The 16,850-nt window shown below is 51.6% G+C and overlaps 1 protein-coding gene across 3 annotated transcripts; it reads left to right on the forward strand.

Annotated features, from left to right (window-relative positions):
- The first annotated feature begins 7,271 nt into the window (after nucleotides 1–7,271).
- Nucleotides 7,272–10,172, forward strand: NXT1 (nuclear transport factor 2 like export factor 1). 3 transcript variants are annotated; one of them, XM_025000601.2, is made up of 2 exons: nucleotides 7,272–7,556; nucleotides 9,340–10,172. In XM_025000601.2, the coding sequence occupies exon 2, from the start codon at nucleotides 9,362–9,364 to the stop codon at nucleotides 9,986–9,988; it is 627 nt and encodes a 208-aa protein (XP_024856369.1). In that variant the 5' UTR covers nucleotides 7,272–7,556; nucleotides 9,340–9,361; the 3' UTR covers nucleotides 9,989–10,172.
- The last annotated feature ends 6,678 nt before the right edge of the window (nucleotides 10,173–16,850 follow it).

The raw sequence follows: 16,850 nt of genomic DNA on the forward strand, positions 1-16,850 counted from the left end.
GGGGTGGTCGGCTCGGAGCAGCTATGGCTTAAGGAAGGACCCAGCCAACCTACCCAGCTGGGTATCTAGGAGTGGTAACACTGGCACCAGTCACCTTACAGGCCCACCACCAAGGGGTGGCCTGTGAAGGACATTGAATATGAGGGTCACCACACTCTTACAATGCCTGTCTCCTCAACTCTACTGTCCCCACCACAGCCAGGGGTCCCCCAAGCCAGAGGCTCCAACTAACTTCCAAGTGCCCAAGGGCTTTTCCAGAACTTGGTGCCAGGAAACGACACCCTCCCTCAGCCCGGGATCCTCAGAAGTTGGATGCAGATACCCCAGCTCTGTCCCCTCTCTGGCCTCCAAGGTGGGACTGTTGCCTGAAAAACTGGGTCCTCCTCTTTGAGGGTGTCGGGCCAAAAGACACAGTCAAGCCAAAGAGCAGGAGAAGGAGAAATGTATTACTTGCAGGAAATAAAGAGAACCCTGGGGATCTTCCCCAAAAGAGTGTTTGCCTGGCAGAGTGTTTGACTGGGTACATGTGTGTTCGTGAAGGGGCTCAGGCAGGAGAATTCAGCACAGCATCAGGGCAAAGGTCGACAGAACCCAAGCTTTAGTCGACTGCAGTCTCAAGAGTCAGAAAAGTCAACATCACCATCCTTGAGGTTCACTGGAGTGGGAGTCTTCACAACTGGTGTCCAACAACTCCACACAATTCTTTCTACCAGGAGATGGTGTCAGGCTAAGGGCTCAGTCAGGCAAAATTCCCCAGATGCCAGACACAAGTCCAGGTGGTCACCTGTGCTTCTGACCAATTGGTTGTAGATTAGAGGTTCCTCCAACCCCACTCCTCCACGCCCTTAGGCTGACTTGCTGGAGTGACTCACAGAAATCAGTCCTTACTAGACCACTGCTTTATGAAAGAATGTAACTGTCCCCACATCCTGAGTTACATTCTTTCATAATACATTGCAGGGGCCAGAAAGGGGACAATGAATTATAAAAGAATGTAACTCAGGAAGTCAGCTGGAAGAGATGTTCAGGGCAGGGTGTGGAGAAACGGTGGAGCTTCCCTGCCCCCTCCAAGCTCACCAGCCTCCTTCTTCTGGGCGTTCATCAACCCAGAAGCTCTCAGGACCCCATCCTTTTAGGTTCTTCAGTTCAGTTCAGTTGCTCACTCGTATCCAACTCTTTGCAACCCCATGGACTGCAGCATGCCAAGCTTCTCTGTCCATCACCAAGTCCCGAAGTTTACTCAAACTCATGTCCATTGAGTCGGTGATGCCATCCAACCATCTCATCCTCTGTTGTCCCCTTCTCCTCCAGCCTTCAATCTTTCCCAGCATCAGGGTCTTTTCTAATGAGTCAGTTCTTTGCATCAGGTGGCCAAAGGATTGAAGCTTCAGCTTCAGCATCAGTCAAAGTTTTCTCAATGTTGAGCTTGAAACCAGCTTTTTCACTTTCACTTTCACTTTCATCAAGAGGCTCTTTAGTTCTTCTTCACTTTCTGCCATAGGGTGGTGTCATCTGCATATCTGAGGTTATTGATATTTCTCCTGGAAATCTTGATTCCAGCTTGTGCTTAGTCCAGTCCAGCATTTCAAATGATGTACTCTGCATATAAGTTAAATAAGCAGGGTGACAATATACAACCTTGATGTACTCCTTTTCCTATTTGGAACCAGTCTGTTATTATGCACATAGGCATGATTGGTTCAATCTTTGGTCATTGGTGATTGAACTCAACCTCCAAGCTTCTCCCCTCCTCAGAGGTCCAGACCTGGGGCTGAAAGTTCTACCTTCTAATCCTCTCATCACTGGGTTGGTTCTTCTGGAAATCAGCTCCACCCTTAGGTCAGTCGGTTCAGTTGCTCAATTGTGCCCGACTCTTTGTGACCCCATGAATCACAGCACGCCAGGCCTCCCTGTCCATCACCAACTCCCAGAGTTCACTCAAACCCATGTCCATCGAGTTGGTGATGCCATCCAGCCATCTCATCCTCTGTCATCCCCTTCTTTTCCTGCCCCCAATCCCTCCCAGCATCAGAGTCTTTTCCAATGAGTCAACTCTTCGCATGAGGTGGCCAAAGTACTGGAGTTTCAGCTTTAGCATCATTTCTTCCAAAGAAACCCCAGGGCTGATCTCATTCAGAATGGACTGGTTGGATCTCCTTGCAGTCCAAGGGACTCTCAAGAGTCTTCTCCAACACCACAGTTCAAAAGCATCAATTCTTTGGTGCTCAGCTTTCTTCACAGTCCAACTGTCATATCCAGACATGATCACTGGAAAAACCATAGCCTTGACTAGATGGACCTTTGTTGGCAAAGTAATGTCTCTGCTTTTTAATATGTTATCTAGGTTGGTCGTAACTTTTCTTCCAAGGAGTAAGTGTCTTTTAATTTCATGGCTGCAGTCACCATCTGCAGTGATTTGGGAGCCCCAAAAAAATAAACTCTGACACTGTTTCCCCATCTATTTGCCATGAAGTGATGGGACCAGATGCCATGATCTTCGTTTTCTGAATGTTGAGCTTTAAGCCAACTTTTTCGCTCTCCTCTTTCACTTTCATCAAGAGGCTCTTTAGCTCTTCTTCACTTTCTGCCATAAGGGTGGTGTCATCTGCATATCTGAGGTTATTGATACTTCTCCCGGCAATCTTGATTCCAGCTTGTGCTTCTTCCAGCCCAGTGTTTCTCATGATGTACTCTGCATGTAAGTTAAATAAGCAGGATGATGTACTCCTTTCCGTCTTTGGAACCAGTCTGTTGTTCCATGTCCAGTTCTAACTGTTGCTTCCTGACCTGCATACAAATTTCTCAAGAGGCAGGTGAGGTGACTTGGTATTCCCATCTCTTTAAGAATTTTCCAGAACTTGTTGTGGTCCACACAGTCAAAGGCTTTGGCATAGTCATAAAGCAGAAGTAGATGTTTTTCTGGAACTCTCTTGCTTTTTCAATGATCCAACAGATGTTGGCAATTTGATCTCTGGTTCCTTTGCCTTTTCTAAATCCAGCTTGAACATCTGGAAGTTCACAGTTCACATACTGTTGAAGCCTGGCTTGGAGAATTTTGAGCATTACTTTGCTAGCATGTGAGATGAGTGCGACTGTGTGGCAGTTTGAGCATTCTTTGGCATTGCCTTTCTTTGGGATTGGAATGAAAACTGACCTTTTCCAGTCCTGTGGCCACTGCTGAGTTTTCCAAATGTGCTGGCATATTGAGTGCAGCACTTTCAGAGCATCATCTTTTAGGATTTGAAATAGCTCAACTGGAATTCTGTCACCTCCACTAGCTTTGTTCATAGTGATGCTTCCTAAGCCCACTTGACTTCGCATTCCAGGATGTCTGGCTCTAGGTTGGTGATCACACCATCATGATTATCTGAGTCATGCAGATCTTTTTGTATAGTTCTTCTGTGTATTCTTGCCACTTCTTATTATCTTCTGCTTCTGTGAGGTCCATACCATTTTTGTCCTTTCTTGTGCGCATCTTTGTATGAAATGTTCCCTTGGTAGCTCTGATTTTCTTGAAGAGATCTCTAGACTTTCCCTTTCTATTGTTTTCCTCTATTTCTTTGCATGGATCGCTGAGGAAGGCTTTCTTATCTCTCCTTGATATTCTTTCGAACTCTGCATTCAAATGGGTATATCTTTTCTTTTTTTCTTTGCCTTTCACTTCTCTTCTATTCACAGCTATTTGTAAGGCCTCCTCAGATAACCATTTTGCCTTTTTGCATTTCTTTTCCTTGGGGATGGTCTTGATCCCTGCCTCCTGTACAATGTCATCCATAAGAAAAAGGAAGCTCCAGGCCAGTCTGGCTATGATCCAGCAGCCCAGTGGGAGATACCGAAGCAGGTGGAAAGCTTATGGGACAAACATGGGCTGTGCTGCTGGAGGGAGCTGTGCTCAACGGACCATGTCTGGTCCCCTCTAGTGACATTTTCTCTCCTGGGAAAGCAGACCCTTCAGATCACATCATCCACCATCACCCCTGGTCCTGGTCGTGGCCCCATCCATGCTGCCATGGCCTCCACCTCCCCTGCTCCCTCAGACCCCGTGCTGGTCTCACGGGGTGCTCTAGTCCCCAGGACACAGGTTCGGGCTGCAAATGAACAAACTTCCGTCTGGGTGCAATTTCAGAGATGAGGAGGGAGCCAATTCGGACCATGGGCAGCTCTTGAGGCGGTGTCACTCTGGAAGGCCTGGAGGGGCCCTGTCTTCAGGGTCCCTTTAGTGGCAAGTGGCCCACCAGGTCATACAGTTGTGAGGTGCTATTCCAGAGGCTTTCCTTGGGCCTCAGGATGGGGCTTCAGTGAGCCTCCGAGAGTGCTGCATAATGGACCACATGATCCTCGGTGCATCACAGGGGACCAGCCGTTTATTTGTTCAGGAGTCTGCCACCTATCAGGGCAGGGCTTGGCAGGGAGGCACATGTCTGCCCTGAGCCACACCAGCCCAGCAGCCCGACCAGAACTGGAGGGTCCATTTCAAAGGCAGCCCACTCCCAGGACTGCTTCCTCTGTAGTTCTGCTGCTTCCTCTCTGGTGTGTGTGTGTGTGTGTGTGTGTGTGTGTGTAGATGTGTGCACACACACTTGCTCCCCTTCTCCGTCCCTACCTCTCTCTTGTTCATACGTCCCCTCTGGGCTCCTGGCCACAGCTCAGCTCCTAAACTAATGGACTTCTTTTATCCCTGCCTTCCTAGGACCTCCAGAAAAGACAGGTCCCAAGTGACCTTCCAGAAAGGCAGTCTCAGCTCACTCTGGTCCAGCAGCAATTTGGATGATTCCTCCAGTGGTGGGGGTGGGGGGAGGGTGGGAGAAGGGGATAGCTGCCCACTCCAGTATTCTTGCCTGAAGAATTCCATGGACAGAGGAGCCTGGTGGGCTACAGTCCATGGGGTCACAAAGAGTAAGACATGACTGAACAACTAACATTATGTTTGTTTATGCTCAATTTTTAATAGTTCCTCTAGTGGGGGGTGGTGAGGGGGAAGGGGTGGTAGTAGCAGGGAGAGAACAGCACACAATGGTGCTGGTCATCCTGTTTTGCAGGCACAACTGCCCAGCCATCGCCATAGACCACCAGGAGATCAGCTCCAAGTCACGCAGCCTTATCAAGCAAGTGCCATCAAATACTGCAGCAGAGAACTATGTGGATAAGGGGAGAAGCTCGGTACCAGGTTTACAGACCCAAGGATACCAGCCTGTCTTCAGAGCTGCCAGCAGCTCGGCACATCTGACCAGCTGTGTCCTTCCTCCCTGGACAGACTCCATGAGGCAAATAGGCCACTGGCTCCATGGCTGCTCAAGCCAGGCTCATCTTCCAGAAGGCGCCCATGTGGTTTGGTGACAAATCCCACCAATTTGTTGGTACACTTGTTCCAAGTTTAAAAGCCAGTTGTTGGAAGGATCATTGGCAAATAAGCAAGCTGTTATCAATGCAAAACGTCAAAGCATACCAATGATTCCTGGATGCTTGCTTTGCGCCTGGCCCTGGGCTAAGCACTGATCACACCCTCTTCCAGTCACTCCTGACCCAAGGAAATGAGGGCATTACTGTCCCTCTTCTACACATGAGGCACTGAACCTCAAGAAGGTTAACTTACTTGCACAATCACTCTGCTAGTGCAGGAAGCCACGCTAATTAACCTATAAGTAGGTTTGTTTATAGGCTTCTCTGATAGCTTAGTTGCTAAAGAATTCACCTGCAATGCAGGAGACCCAGATTCGATCCCTGGATTGGGAAAATTGCCTGGAGAAGGGAATGGCTACCCACTCCAGTATTCTTGCCTGAAGAATTCCATGGACAGAGGAACCTGGTGGGCTACAGTACATGGGGTTGCAAAGAGTAAGACACAACTGAACAACTAACACTGTTTGTTTATGCCCAATTTTTAGTAGTACTGATAATAAGGGGAATTTACTGACTCTTGAAACTAGAAAGTCTAAACTTCAGGGTTGATTTGGTTCCCAACAGTCATCAAAGTCTGCTTTCTCCCCCTCGTTCCTGTCTGCCTCATGGCACAAGGTGCCCGCCTCAGCATAGCAAGATGGCTGGAGCAGCACCACCACACATCACATGCCCAGAAGGAAAAAGAGAAATAGCATCTTTTCCAAAATCCCCTGGCAAACTCCTTCTCTAGGTTCAGCGGCCCTAATTAGGCAGCCCACCACCCCAGAATTGCTGCCTTAGAGCCAGCAGTGTGTCTAACTTTCTAAACTCAAGGAGCACTGGAAAGTATAAAATAGGCTTGCTTGCAAGCCTATTAGAATGTTGTGAAGCAATGATTTGAACCCTGTCTGCTCATTCAAACAGTATTTGCCGACCCCTTGCTGTGGATCAGGCACACTTTAGATGGTAGAGACTAATCTGAAAGTTCCCGACCTCCCATCTTCCTGTTGCTGGCTGGGCTGCCTCTCAGGGTTAAACTCTTGTTTTCATCAGAACCTAGTGCTGGTTAAATATCCTCCCGACCAGTGTTTCTAGGATTGAAGAGGCTCTGTGACTCCAGACTGTTACTTAATTTCTGTCTCTCGACCTCCTAGTCTATAAAATCGGGAATAATGATGCCTCCCTGAAGTTATGAGAATGAAACGGGTTTACATGGGAAACATACGGAAACTTAAAAGCGACAATCCAACCCAGTGGGCATGCACGAGGTCAACTCTCGTTTTCATGCTAGTGATGCTGGGATTCGGAGTTTTGTAGATTAAATTCCAATTTCACTGGATCGGGCTTTGTAAAGACATTGTCTTGTGCATATGGTTCCAAAGATGCTAGTTCAATTCAAACGTTCTACTCAACCTACAACTTATTTGTTTATAAACCACATTTTTCATGGGGGGCGGGGGGCGGTAGCCTATATTGAAGAGCCCATATTTTCTAAACTGGTCCTGAACTCTGAGAGCAAGCGTTCCCTTAGGAAAGCAGGCAAAGAACCGCCCTGGCATTGCCAAGGTGAACACACCCAGAACAGGCGGCAGCATCAGTTAACCCTTGCCTGGAGGCTTCCGTGCACCCGCGAGACGGCACCAAAGCGCCTCCAGAGCCGGGGACCTGCGAGACTTCGTCCAATCAGAGACCTCACCTAACCTCGGGCCGGCGTCTATAGACCAATGAAGACTCGAGCGCGCGGCCTTCTGGGAACATGCCTCTCACGGAAGCTGCCCTACCCCCTGCCACACTTAGGCGGGGCTAGCCTTACGGTTGGCCGCCCCACTGGCTGAAACGGCTGTCCGTCACGGGGCGGGAAGGGGCCGGGCGCTCGAGTCTGCGCGTTGCTCGCTGGCCGCGCGCGGGAACCCGCAGAGGCGCTGGCTGGACCCGGCAGGTCCTCGGAGGTAGCGGTGCGACGGAGGCGGCTCTTCCCGGGCCCCCTTGGGCAGGCGGCCGAGGACCGCGGAGCCTCGGCTGGCCCGGCCTACGGTCACGGGGGGCTCCGCGTAGCCGCGTGAACTGAGCCGCCCACGCCGACCCGTGCGGTGCTTCCCCTGCACCTGCCCACCCAACTGAGCCCCCCGCTGACCCGGTCATCTCCCGCACTGAGCAGGGCGGTCACTCTCGCGCAGGTAGGTGCCCCTGCGCAGATCTGCGCTCCCCGGTCTGGTAAATGACCCTCGCGTACGTAGGAGGTGCCCCCCCCCCACCCCCCCGTCAGTGGCCCCCGCGTGGCGAGGATGCCGCCTGGTCTCGCCGCGAGTATGGGGCGGTCGCAGTCCCGCAGAAACGACCGCTCCCTAAGGACCCTCGGGCGGGCAGCTGGTTGAGCTGCGGAGGCCCAAGATGCCGGTGATCGGCGTGGACGCCAGCTGATGGGGGCTCGGCTGGGTGCGGGGGGTGGTGTCCAGCGAGGGCGACGGGCCCGGAGGGGGAGGTTACAAACTGGCCATTCTGGAACCCTGCGTCCCCAGACTGGACCCAGAGAGGCAGGAGCCGGTGAGACAACCGCGCCGTCCCCGCAGGCAGCGTATTCTAGTAGAGGACAGATCAGGGGCGTGTCCACCCTCGACCTCGTCCACACCTGGGTTTTCTTTCCTCGTTGCGAAGTTGTTACCGTAACGCCTCATCAGTTCGCGGTGACTATTGAGGGACTGGGTGTATATAAAGCGTTGGGAAGTAGAGTTTGGAGCGAGTGTTTGCGCGGCGGGACTTGAGGCCCCACCCCCACCCCACCCCCGCCCCGAGGGTGTGGCAGGACCCGCGTCGGAGCCTGGCCTTCAGCGCTCTCTTCGAGGCCGGAGCTCTCCCCGCCTACCCCCTCCTCCCCCTGGCCAGTTCTCTCCTGGAGGCTCTGACCTCCTCCACCTTCCTCTCCCTGACTCCCTCCTAACCTTGCGTGGGATCTTTTATCTCTTTCAAAAGCTGATTTTTTTTTTTTTTTTAAGTTAAACTCTCCCCATGGCTCATCCCCGTAAAGAATCCGCCTGCAGTACAGGAAATAAGAGAGGCGGGTTCGATCTGGACTATCCCCTAGAGAAGGAGATGGCAACCCACTCCAATATTCTTGCCTGGAGAATCCCATGGACAGAGGAGCCTGGCGGGCTACAGTCCATGGGGTCGCAAAGAGTCAAAGGAACACTGCTGAGCATGCATGCACAACGTTGAAATGAAAAAAATACTCAGTATTTAAGTTTGTAAATCTAAATGCATCCAATATTTTAGTAATGTTGTCTTCTGTTGGATTTTTGTGTAGTGAAATATTTTAATCAGGCAAAAAAGAATAGAACTACAGTAGTTATTGTATACCCTGAAAAAAAAAAAAGCAAATAATTTTTCCTTATGCTTTTGGACTTTTTTTTTTTTTTTTTTAAGGAAATGTTTCATTTTGGCTACAGCTAAAATTCTTCCTTGCTGTCACCACCTCCTCACCCCATAGAATTTCTTCTGTCTGGCCTGTCCTTTCTTGGCTCACAGGACTCCCCTGTGCTCCCTGGAGCTCTTGAGTCCTCACTCATTCCAGTCAGCTCCAGCCTTGCTCCTTAAGTAGAGCCCATAGTGAGATCTGTGGCCACCATTATTGGTGCTGTCCTGTTCTCTCGACATTTGTTCTTTTGCCCTCTTAGGAAGCCTGCCTTCTCTTCACCCTCCCAGGCCCAGTAGATGAGCTCATGATAGACGGATCAGCCTTCGTTAGGCCACTATTCCCTTCTCCAGATGTGGTGTCTGCACCAGACAGTCACCAGCAGTTCCATGCTTCCAGGAAAAAGCAGCCTCCCACAGTCCGTTGTACTGCAGCTTATAAAATAAGGTTGTTAAAATTCATAGTAATAGCTGTCATTGCTGACCGTGTGGGTCTCAGGCTTTTTAACTGAGTGTGTGGTGTCCCCTGCTTCCTTTTATCCTGCACTGCAGTCATAGTCATGCACGGGTAGGGATGTTCCTGTCTCAAATGAGCAAACTGGAGCCCAGCCGGACCAGGCGTCAGCAGCAGGGGGCGCCCAGAATTTCGCCTCAGTGGGAGGACTGGTCCTTTGTGGGCCATGACGGTCATCAGCATTCACACAGGGTCTCTTCCACCTTCCAGCCACCTTGGGTACAGGAGGCACCTGGGCCACGGCCTCCCTTGGCGGGGCCAGTGATGGCTTCCGTGGACTTCAAGACCTATGTGGACCAGGCGTGCCGCGCAGCTGAGGAGTTCGTGAACGTGTACTACAGCACCATGGACAAGCGGCGGCGGCTGCTGTCCCGCCTGTACATGGGCACAGCCACCCTGGTGTGGAACGGCAACGCCGTCTCCGGGCAAGAGTCCCTGAGTGAGTTTTTTGAGATGCTGCCTTCCAGCGAGTTCCAGATCAACGTGGTAGACTGCCAGCCTGTCCATGACGAAGCCACCCCGAGCCAGACCACAGTCCTTGTGGTGATCTGTGGGACAGTGAAGTTTGAGGGCAACAAACAGCGGGACTTCAACCAGAACTTCATCCTGACGGCCCAGGCCTCACCCAGCAACACAGTGTGGAAGATCGCCAGCGACTGCTTCCGGTTCCAGGACTGGGCCTGCTAGTGGGGTGGCGGGACACCCCCAGCCTGAACCCTGGGCTCGCTCAACTCTGAGGGGCCCCTGTCTGGGCATATACTTGTTTGTCACAGCTGCCTTTTTGAAGTAGTAAAATTCTCTATTTTTCTATTTGCCCAGGAGAGACTCTGGTTCTGGAAATTCTGATGAATAAAATGTTGCTTCTTTTCTCCTTGCTGGATGTGTTTGGGCGATACTGGGGAGAGGGGCCCAGGAGAAGGAGGGTTAAAGCTGCAAGGCCAGCAGAAGGCACTGCAGAGACTGAGATCCAGGGCTGAGCACCTGCCCCAGGCACAGGTGTGTGCACAGGTGTACCAGAGCCGGACTCAGCCGCACACACAGAGGACACCCTTGGGACTCTTCGAAAACAGCAGGCACATATCCTGGTCGAACTCCTGAATCTCAGAGGGTGGGCCTGAGCATTTTTGGCATTTTACAAAAGCCCCCTAGCTGTCTATTAAAACATTTTAGAGAACCCCCTGACTAGGTGGTTAGACCCGCACTGGGACTTTGCACCTGTGTTGGGAGTTACATGGATGAAAACAGGTAAGATACCTGGAGTTAGCTAATAACTGCTTGTAAACAGGAAGCTCTGTTGACTACTCCCTTACAAAGAGGAGACCTGCTTTTAAGAGGAGGGAGTACTGAGGTGGGGCCGGAGGGCATCAGAATTAGATGCTGGTTTTACTGACCCTGAGGACCAACTCACCCCATTTCGCCAAAGTAAAGAAAAAATGAGCTGTTGCCATCATCCTTTGATTAATAGATGAGCTCTTGTGGACACACAGTTTCCCCAGGTAAATCTGTGATCAAAGGTCGGGCTGGGGGGTGTGGGTTAGGATTAGGAATGGGGGACTTGTGTAGGCTGCACAGATGGTAGGGACCTCTAGCCCTGGGCTATGGCGTCCACTGGGGATGGCTAGGCAAGGTGGGTATAAGGATCTCACTCCCCTCTGATAGAGGAAAAGGGGCCTGACCTTGGGGACTGGACTGGGAGCTGGCAGGACAGAGGGACAGGGCAGGAGGCTGGACGGTGGCTGTTGCACAGAGGGTGGGGGGCAGCGGCAGCCTGTACTTCAGGGCAAGCCCTGGTCAGTGTCCCAGGCTGGCATGCAGGCCTGAACACAGAGCCCGGTGTGTGTTGTGGGGCTGGTGGGGTGGGGGGTGGTGGGGGGGTGTCTCAGATGCCGGATCACTGGGCCTCTGGGAGAAGCCAAGCAGAGAGTGGACAGGGTCCTCAGGGCTCAGAGTTGCTAGGGGAGCAAGAACCCCCCACGGCAGGAGGTCTGTTTTCTAAGGCCAGATCTAAGCAGTCTTGGGCTCCCCGGGTGGCGCTAGTGGTAAAGAACCCACCTGCCAATGCAGTAGATGTAGGAAAGGTGGTTTGATTCCTGGGTTGGGAAGATTCCCCGGAGGAGAGCATGACAACCCATTCCAGTATTCTTGCCTGGAGAATCCCATGAAAGAGGAGCCTGGAGGGCTACAACCCATAGGGTCGCAAAGAGTCAGACACGACTGAAGCGACTTAGCACACACGAACTAAGCAGTGCTGAGGCCTCAGAAAACCCACTCCAGTGCCCCAAGAGAAAAAAGATCCAGGTTCAGAGATAGCCAACTCCTCTTACAGAATGCTCCCCTCCAAAAGCTCATGACTGAGAAACTCAGTGATGACAGAGGTTGGTTCAGGGGGCTAGAGGTACACCAGCTTGGCTGAGGAAGAGTCCAGACACAGAGCCTTCTAATCCTCGAGGCTTTGAGGGGCTTTAGGTGAATGCAGGACTGTCTCATCTACAAGTGAGTGCCACATGTCATCAGGGTGCCCCACTGAAGGGCATCAGCTGCTGTCTGACCACTCAGAGTCCACTGAGAGCTAGGTCAGACATCACTTGCTCTGTGGGTCTTCGCTAGTGCAGCTAGCATGCAGGCCTGCACTTCAGAGTAGCAGGGGCTCACAGCCCCTCTGAAGGCGGCTTGAAGACGCAAACCTGTCTGTGATACAAATATGAAAAATCTTTGAGAGTCTCTGAAGTTCAAATACTTGGTAGAATATTAACAACAGTTGTTACAGGCAGCAAGAACAACATCCCCAAAACAGCTCAAGATACTTTGCACCATTTTAAGCCCCGTTTTACAAAATGAGGAAACTTGCTTTGTGTTTAAAAAAAAAAAAAAAAAAAATTCCATATAGGCTTGCCCTATATGCACGGACCGCTGGGAGGATTGGCAAAAATGTTAAGTACGGCTGTCCTTAGGGACTGGGTTCTAGCGTTTTAACACGGAGACAAGGCACTTGATGCCGAATGTCCTCGTAGATTTTCATACAGTGTGCGCATCATGTTTTTTAAATTAAAATCTCATTTAATAATCAAGGCTGTTTTCACAGCCAGAAATAGGGGCATTCAAGTTGCTGTGAACACCTCGAAGAGTGGCTTCCCGCCCCAGAGCGTCCCCACCTGAGCCTGACCCTACCAGTGAAGTATCCAAGTAGATAACGCTTTGAAACATCCTGGGTTCGCGGGGGAAAAGAAAAAGAGGGGCGGGGGGGTGTTTTATTAAAGATCACCACCTGGCCCTGTGAGAAGTTAAAGTCTGGAAACGCTGCCCAAATTTAAGGCAGGTGAAGACGTGCCTGATCTCATTGATATAGCCCCAGCTGACCCAATACGGCTTGGCCTGGCCCACTTGAACCGGATCTCGCAGTGAACCGTACAGCCGGACCGCGCTAGAAAACCCCTGCCCGGCCCCGCCGCCCCGAGGGTGGGACAGAGGGCCGGGTCCCCACCCTGAACCCAAACCGCGAGGCCACCGGCCCCAGGCACAGACGCCCGACCCGCCTCCGCCCACTCAAAGGCCACTAAGCCGCGCATCCCGGCGCACGCAGGGAGGCCAATAGCATCACCGGCGACGTCCGGGGACCCATCGGAAACCGAGGCTCCAGCCCCGCCTCTCGTCAGCGCTCGGTGGGCGGAGGGGGCGGCCTCCGGAGAGGGCGGCCTCCTGTGGACGGGGCGGGCAGCTCCGGCTACCCTCCCTGGGCAGTTTAGAATTTGATGTGGGGAGTTGCTTACGGTCTGGTTCCAAAGATTCGCTTTTAAATCAGATCATTTCCTGGGTACAACAGCATACCTTCTTTATTCATTACAGTATAGTGAAGATTTCCTCAAACATTTTTCCAGCTTTAAGTATAATTGACAAATTGTCTTTAAAGTGTACATGATTATTTGATAAACATATACATTGTGGAATGATTACCACGAGTTCCATTTAACACTTTTTAAAACGTTGTTTTAATGACTGCATAATAAACCAGTGCATGGGTATATTCAGTTGTCTCCTTCTGGGCAAGTAGGTTGTTTCCAAATTTTCACTAACATAATTACCTGAAAGCTGTTCACTCCATTTCCTCAGGATGACTACAGGGCGTTACATGGAGATAAATATCTATTCCCCTGAGATTGCATTTCCCATGCAACTTCTCCTGCATCACAGGTTATGTTTAACTTCGGGTCAGTTTGTCCTATTCATTATCATTGCTTTTTATAGTGATGTCTCTGCCATTCGTACATGTATGTGAGTTGTCCGTTTGTATTCTTTGTTTTGTATTAGGCTGTTGGTGTTTCTTCATTTTCTAAAGCTTCTTTGAATAGCCTGCTATAATTTCTACCTTGGAACCTGATCAGGTAGCATTTCTAAAGGGAACTGAATATAAAACTTATAATAATCACATCCAGTTTCTTCACTTTAATCATTAAAACTATTATGACCCTGAATAAAGAAGTCCTTTCAGCACTGAACACTAACCAACTTAGGTAGAACACAGAATTTTGGCTGCTTTTTCCACATATCCTGGTTCTATGTCTACTTGGACTTTTAACAATTCTAAATACTTAATGTGCTCTTTTAAACACTTAGGCTCTTTGTTAGTGACAAAGTAAGATTGCAGTGGTGTTACATTTTATATGCAATTGTCCTATAAAGAATGGTGGGTCTATTTTGACATCTTGTGTTGAAGCAGATTAAATTGTGTGGCCAGATTAAATTTATCCAAATGTGGTGCTCATGATAAGAGGATATATGTATTTTTAAAACATACATGGCTTAATGGAATCTGAACTCTTTCCACAAATAAGGTGCTATTTGTTCGTATGTTTCCTATCTTCTATCATTAGCATATACACTTTTCTTGGAAACATTTTATTTGGGCACACATCTTGAAGACTGAGGACTATTTTTTGAAACTATTGAGAGTTTTGATAAACAGAACATCATGCTGAAGACACTGTATGTGTAAAAATCCCTTGCTTAAAGTTGTTTCCATCCATCAGTGAGCATGTGAACTTGGACCCCGGGCACTGCTGGTGGGAATGGAAAATGGTGTGGTTGTCATGGAAAACAAGTTGGGGGTTCCTCAAAAAGTTAAACACAGAATTACCATATGGTCTAGCAATTCTACTTCTAGATACATACCCCAAAGAAATGAAAGCATGGACTCAGATTCTTGTACACCAGTGTTCATAGCAGTCACTGGCAGACCGATACCAGGAGAGTGCAGAGGTGAGAGATGGTAGCCATGTGCCCAGGCAGTAGGGCTGGATTGCTGGACTTTAATGGGCAGCACCCCCCCGCCATGTCCCCCCAGCACCTTAGAAACCACACTTCTCAGTATTCACTTTTGGATTCACACAAAACAGACATGGAACATCTAGGATGCTATTGATACTTAATCATACCCTCCCTAGTTCCCATTTGATGTTTACCTGATCTGACAAGAGACAGCTCTGTTGTGTAGCGGCAGAGGCGTGTGGCCAGCACAGAGCTGAGTTATGGAGGTTCAATAGTAGCTGTCTTGTTCTCCCTGTGTGATCTTGGGTAAGTTGGCCAACCTCCCTCTGCCTCAGTCTCCTCGTTCATATAATGGGGGCAATAATACTACCCCCTCAGAGTTTTGTGAGCAGTGACTAACATCAGTAATGGGGGAATGGTGTAGTAGCGGCCCACCTTCTGTAACCATGAAGCACGCTCTGTTATTATCCTGAGACTTGAGACCAGTTTGGGTGAAGTTGCTGGGAGGAGATCTGTTTGCAGGAGGAAGTCAGGCCCTCCCTGGTGAGGGAGGGAAGGAGACTCCAGTCTGGAGAGAGACTAAACTCTCAGGGCATGCACCTGGGCCTGAGGCCAACCTCCAGAAACTGGGATGACTTCTGGAAATCCTCCTGAGAAGGAGCACTGTGGGATACACTTCCTAGTGCACCTGGAGGGAGGAAGAGCCCACGAGTGTGTAAGGAGGGCAGGAAACCGGCAGAGTCATCATGTTTTTTTAGCTGCAGCAGAAAACAGAGATTGTGCAGTAGCTACAAATAAGAAGCTAGAAAGTAGGGCGGAACAGATGGTGGAACTGCTTATCTTGTTTGGGCTTCACTGTGAATAGCGGCTGACCCATTTCCCCAAGGTCACGGGCTTCTGCCCTGACTGCACCCAGGGAGGGCAGGTGGGCACAGTGCCAGGTGGCAGGGAGGGCGTGTGACATGTGCCCTGTGTGGAGGAAGAGTCGGGCCATGGCAAGCTGAGCTCAGTCTTCTGCCACACGGCCTCCAGGCTCTCTGGTCCTGGGCTTCTTCCACTAGTGACACTGCGATCCTCAGGGCGAGGCCTCCCACTCTGGGATGGACTTGAGCGCTTATAGTCCTAAACATGGAAACTAAAGGATGATAAATAGTTATTTTCAATGGCTTCCATTCCTCCTGCCCTGACAACATGGAAAAGAAGCTGCTGCCTAAGGCGCCGTTGCCTGGACCCTGGCATCCGGGCCCTGCTACCCGGGTCCACACTACGTCCCAGCCGCTTCAGGCAGATGTTTTCCAGACTGGTACAGAGACAGTAAGAGAGGGCTTGTTCTAGACGAGGACCGTGCAGAGGATCTGCCTCGTTTCTGGACGTTGTCTACACTATGCAAACTGAACCAGAAGACACAGGATGAGAGGTCGGCCCAGGATATGCTGGGCCTCTGGGACAAATGAAGACAAAGGGAGGTTCGGAGCGGCGACGTGAAGCCTCCAGAATGGGGCGGGGTTGCGGGGGACTGCCCAGGCTCCGGGATCGCCTGCGGACAGCCGAAGGCGCGCACACCCCGGGGAGCGGTGGCCCGAGCGCGAAGCTCGCGGCTTTCAGAGCACAGGCGGCTCCGGCTCACCTCACGGCCGCCCGCGCGCCTCGCCTGCAGCCCGCGCGCCCACAGCGACCCCAGCCCCGACTCCGCTAGGTGCTGCCCGGCTAGACCTACAGATTCCTGCGGCACGTGGCGGCGCCCCGCCCCCTCCAGGTGCCACGCCCTCCTGGCTCCTCCCACCGCCACGCCCTCTTCCTGCACCACGCCCCTCCTGGCTCCTCCCACCGCCCCGCCCCTATGACCCCGCCCACCAGACGCTCCGCCCCATCGGGTGCCCCGCCCTCCTACCGTCCCGCCCATCCGGCTGGGGCCCCGGGGGAGAGACCTGTGCGTGAGGCGCGGGTCTCCCCCACGGGTCACGTGACTTTCCCGGCCCTGACCCCTCCCCGCTACCGCGTCGCGAGAAGCTCAGAGCCGCCGGCACAGTGTTCTGCGCAGGCGCAGATCCTACTTCGCGGCGGGTGACGCAATTCTGCGCAGCCTGCGGGGCGTGCGGCGGCAGCGTGCGTCGGATCACGTAACTTTTCCGAACGGCTTCCGCTGCCTCCAGTGCTTGCGCAGGCCCGCCCCTCTACCAGCTGGAGGCGGGGCCGGGCCCGACACGGCCAATCGGTGTCGCCCTCGCCGACGCCCCCTCCCCCCGCGCCCCGCCCCCCGTCCGTCCGGCCGCCTGTCTGTCCGTCT

Source organism: Bos taurus, chromosome 13 (assembly GCF_002263795.3).
Source record: "Bos taurus isolate L1 Dominette 01449 registration number 42190680 breed Hereford chromosome 13, ARS-UCD2.0, whole genome shotgun sequence".
Lineage (NCBI taxonomy): Eukaryota > Metazoa > Chordata > Mammalia > Artiodactyla > Bovidae > Bos > Bos taurus.

Excerpts from the sequence above, each read along its gene's own strand:
- NXT1 (XM_025000601.2), top strand. The coding sequence starts at position 9,362 with ATGTTCCTGTCTCAAATGAGCAAACTGGAGCCCAGCCGGACCAGGCGT.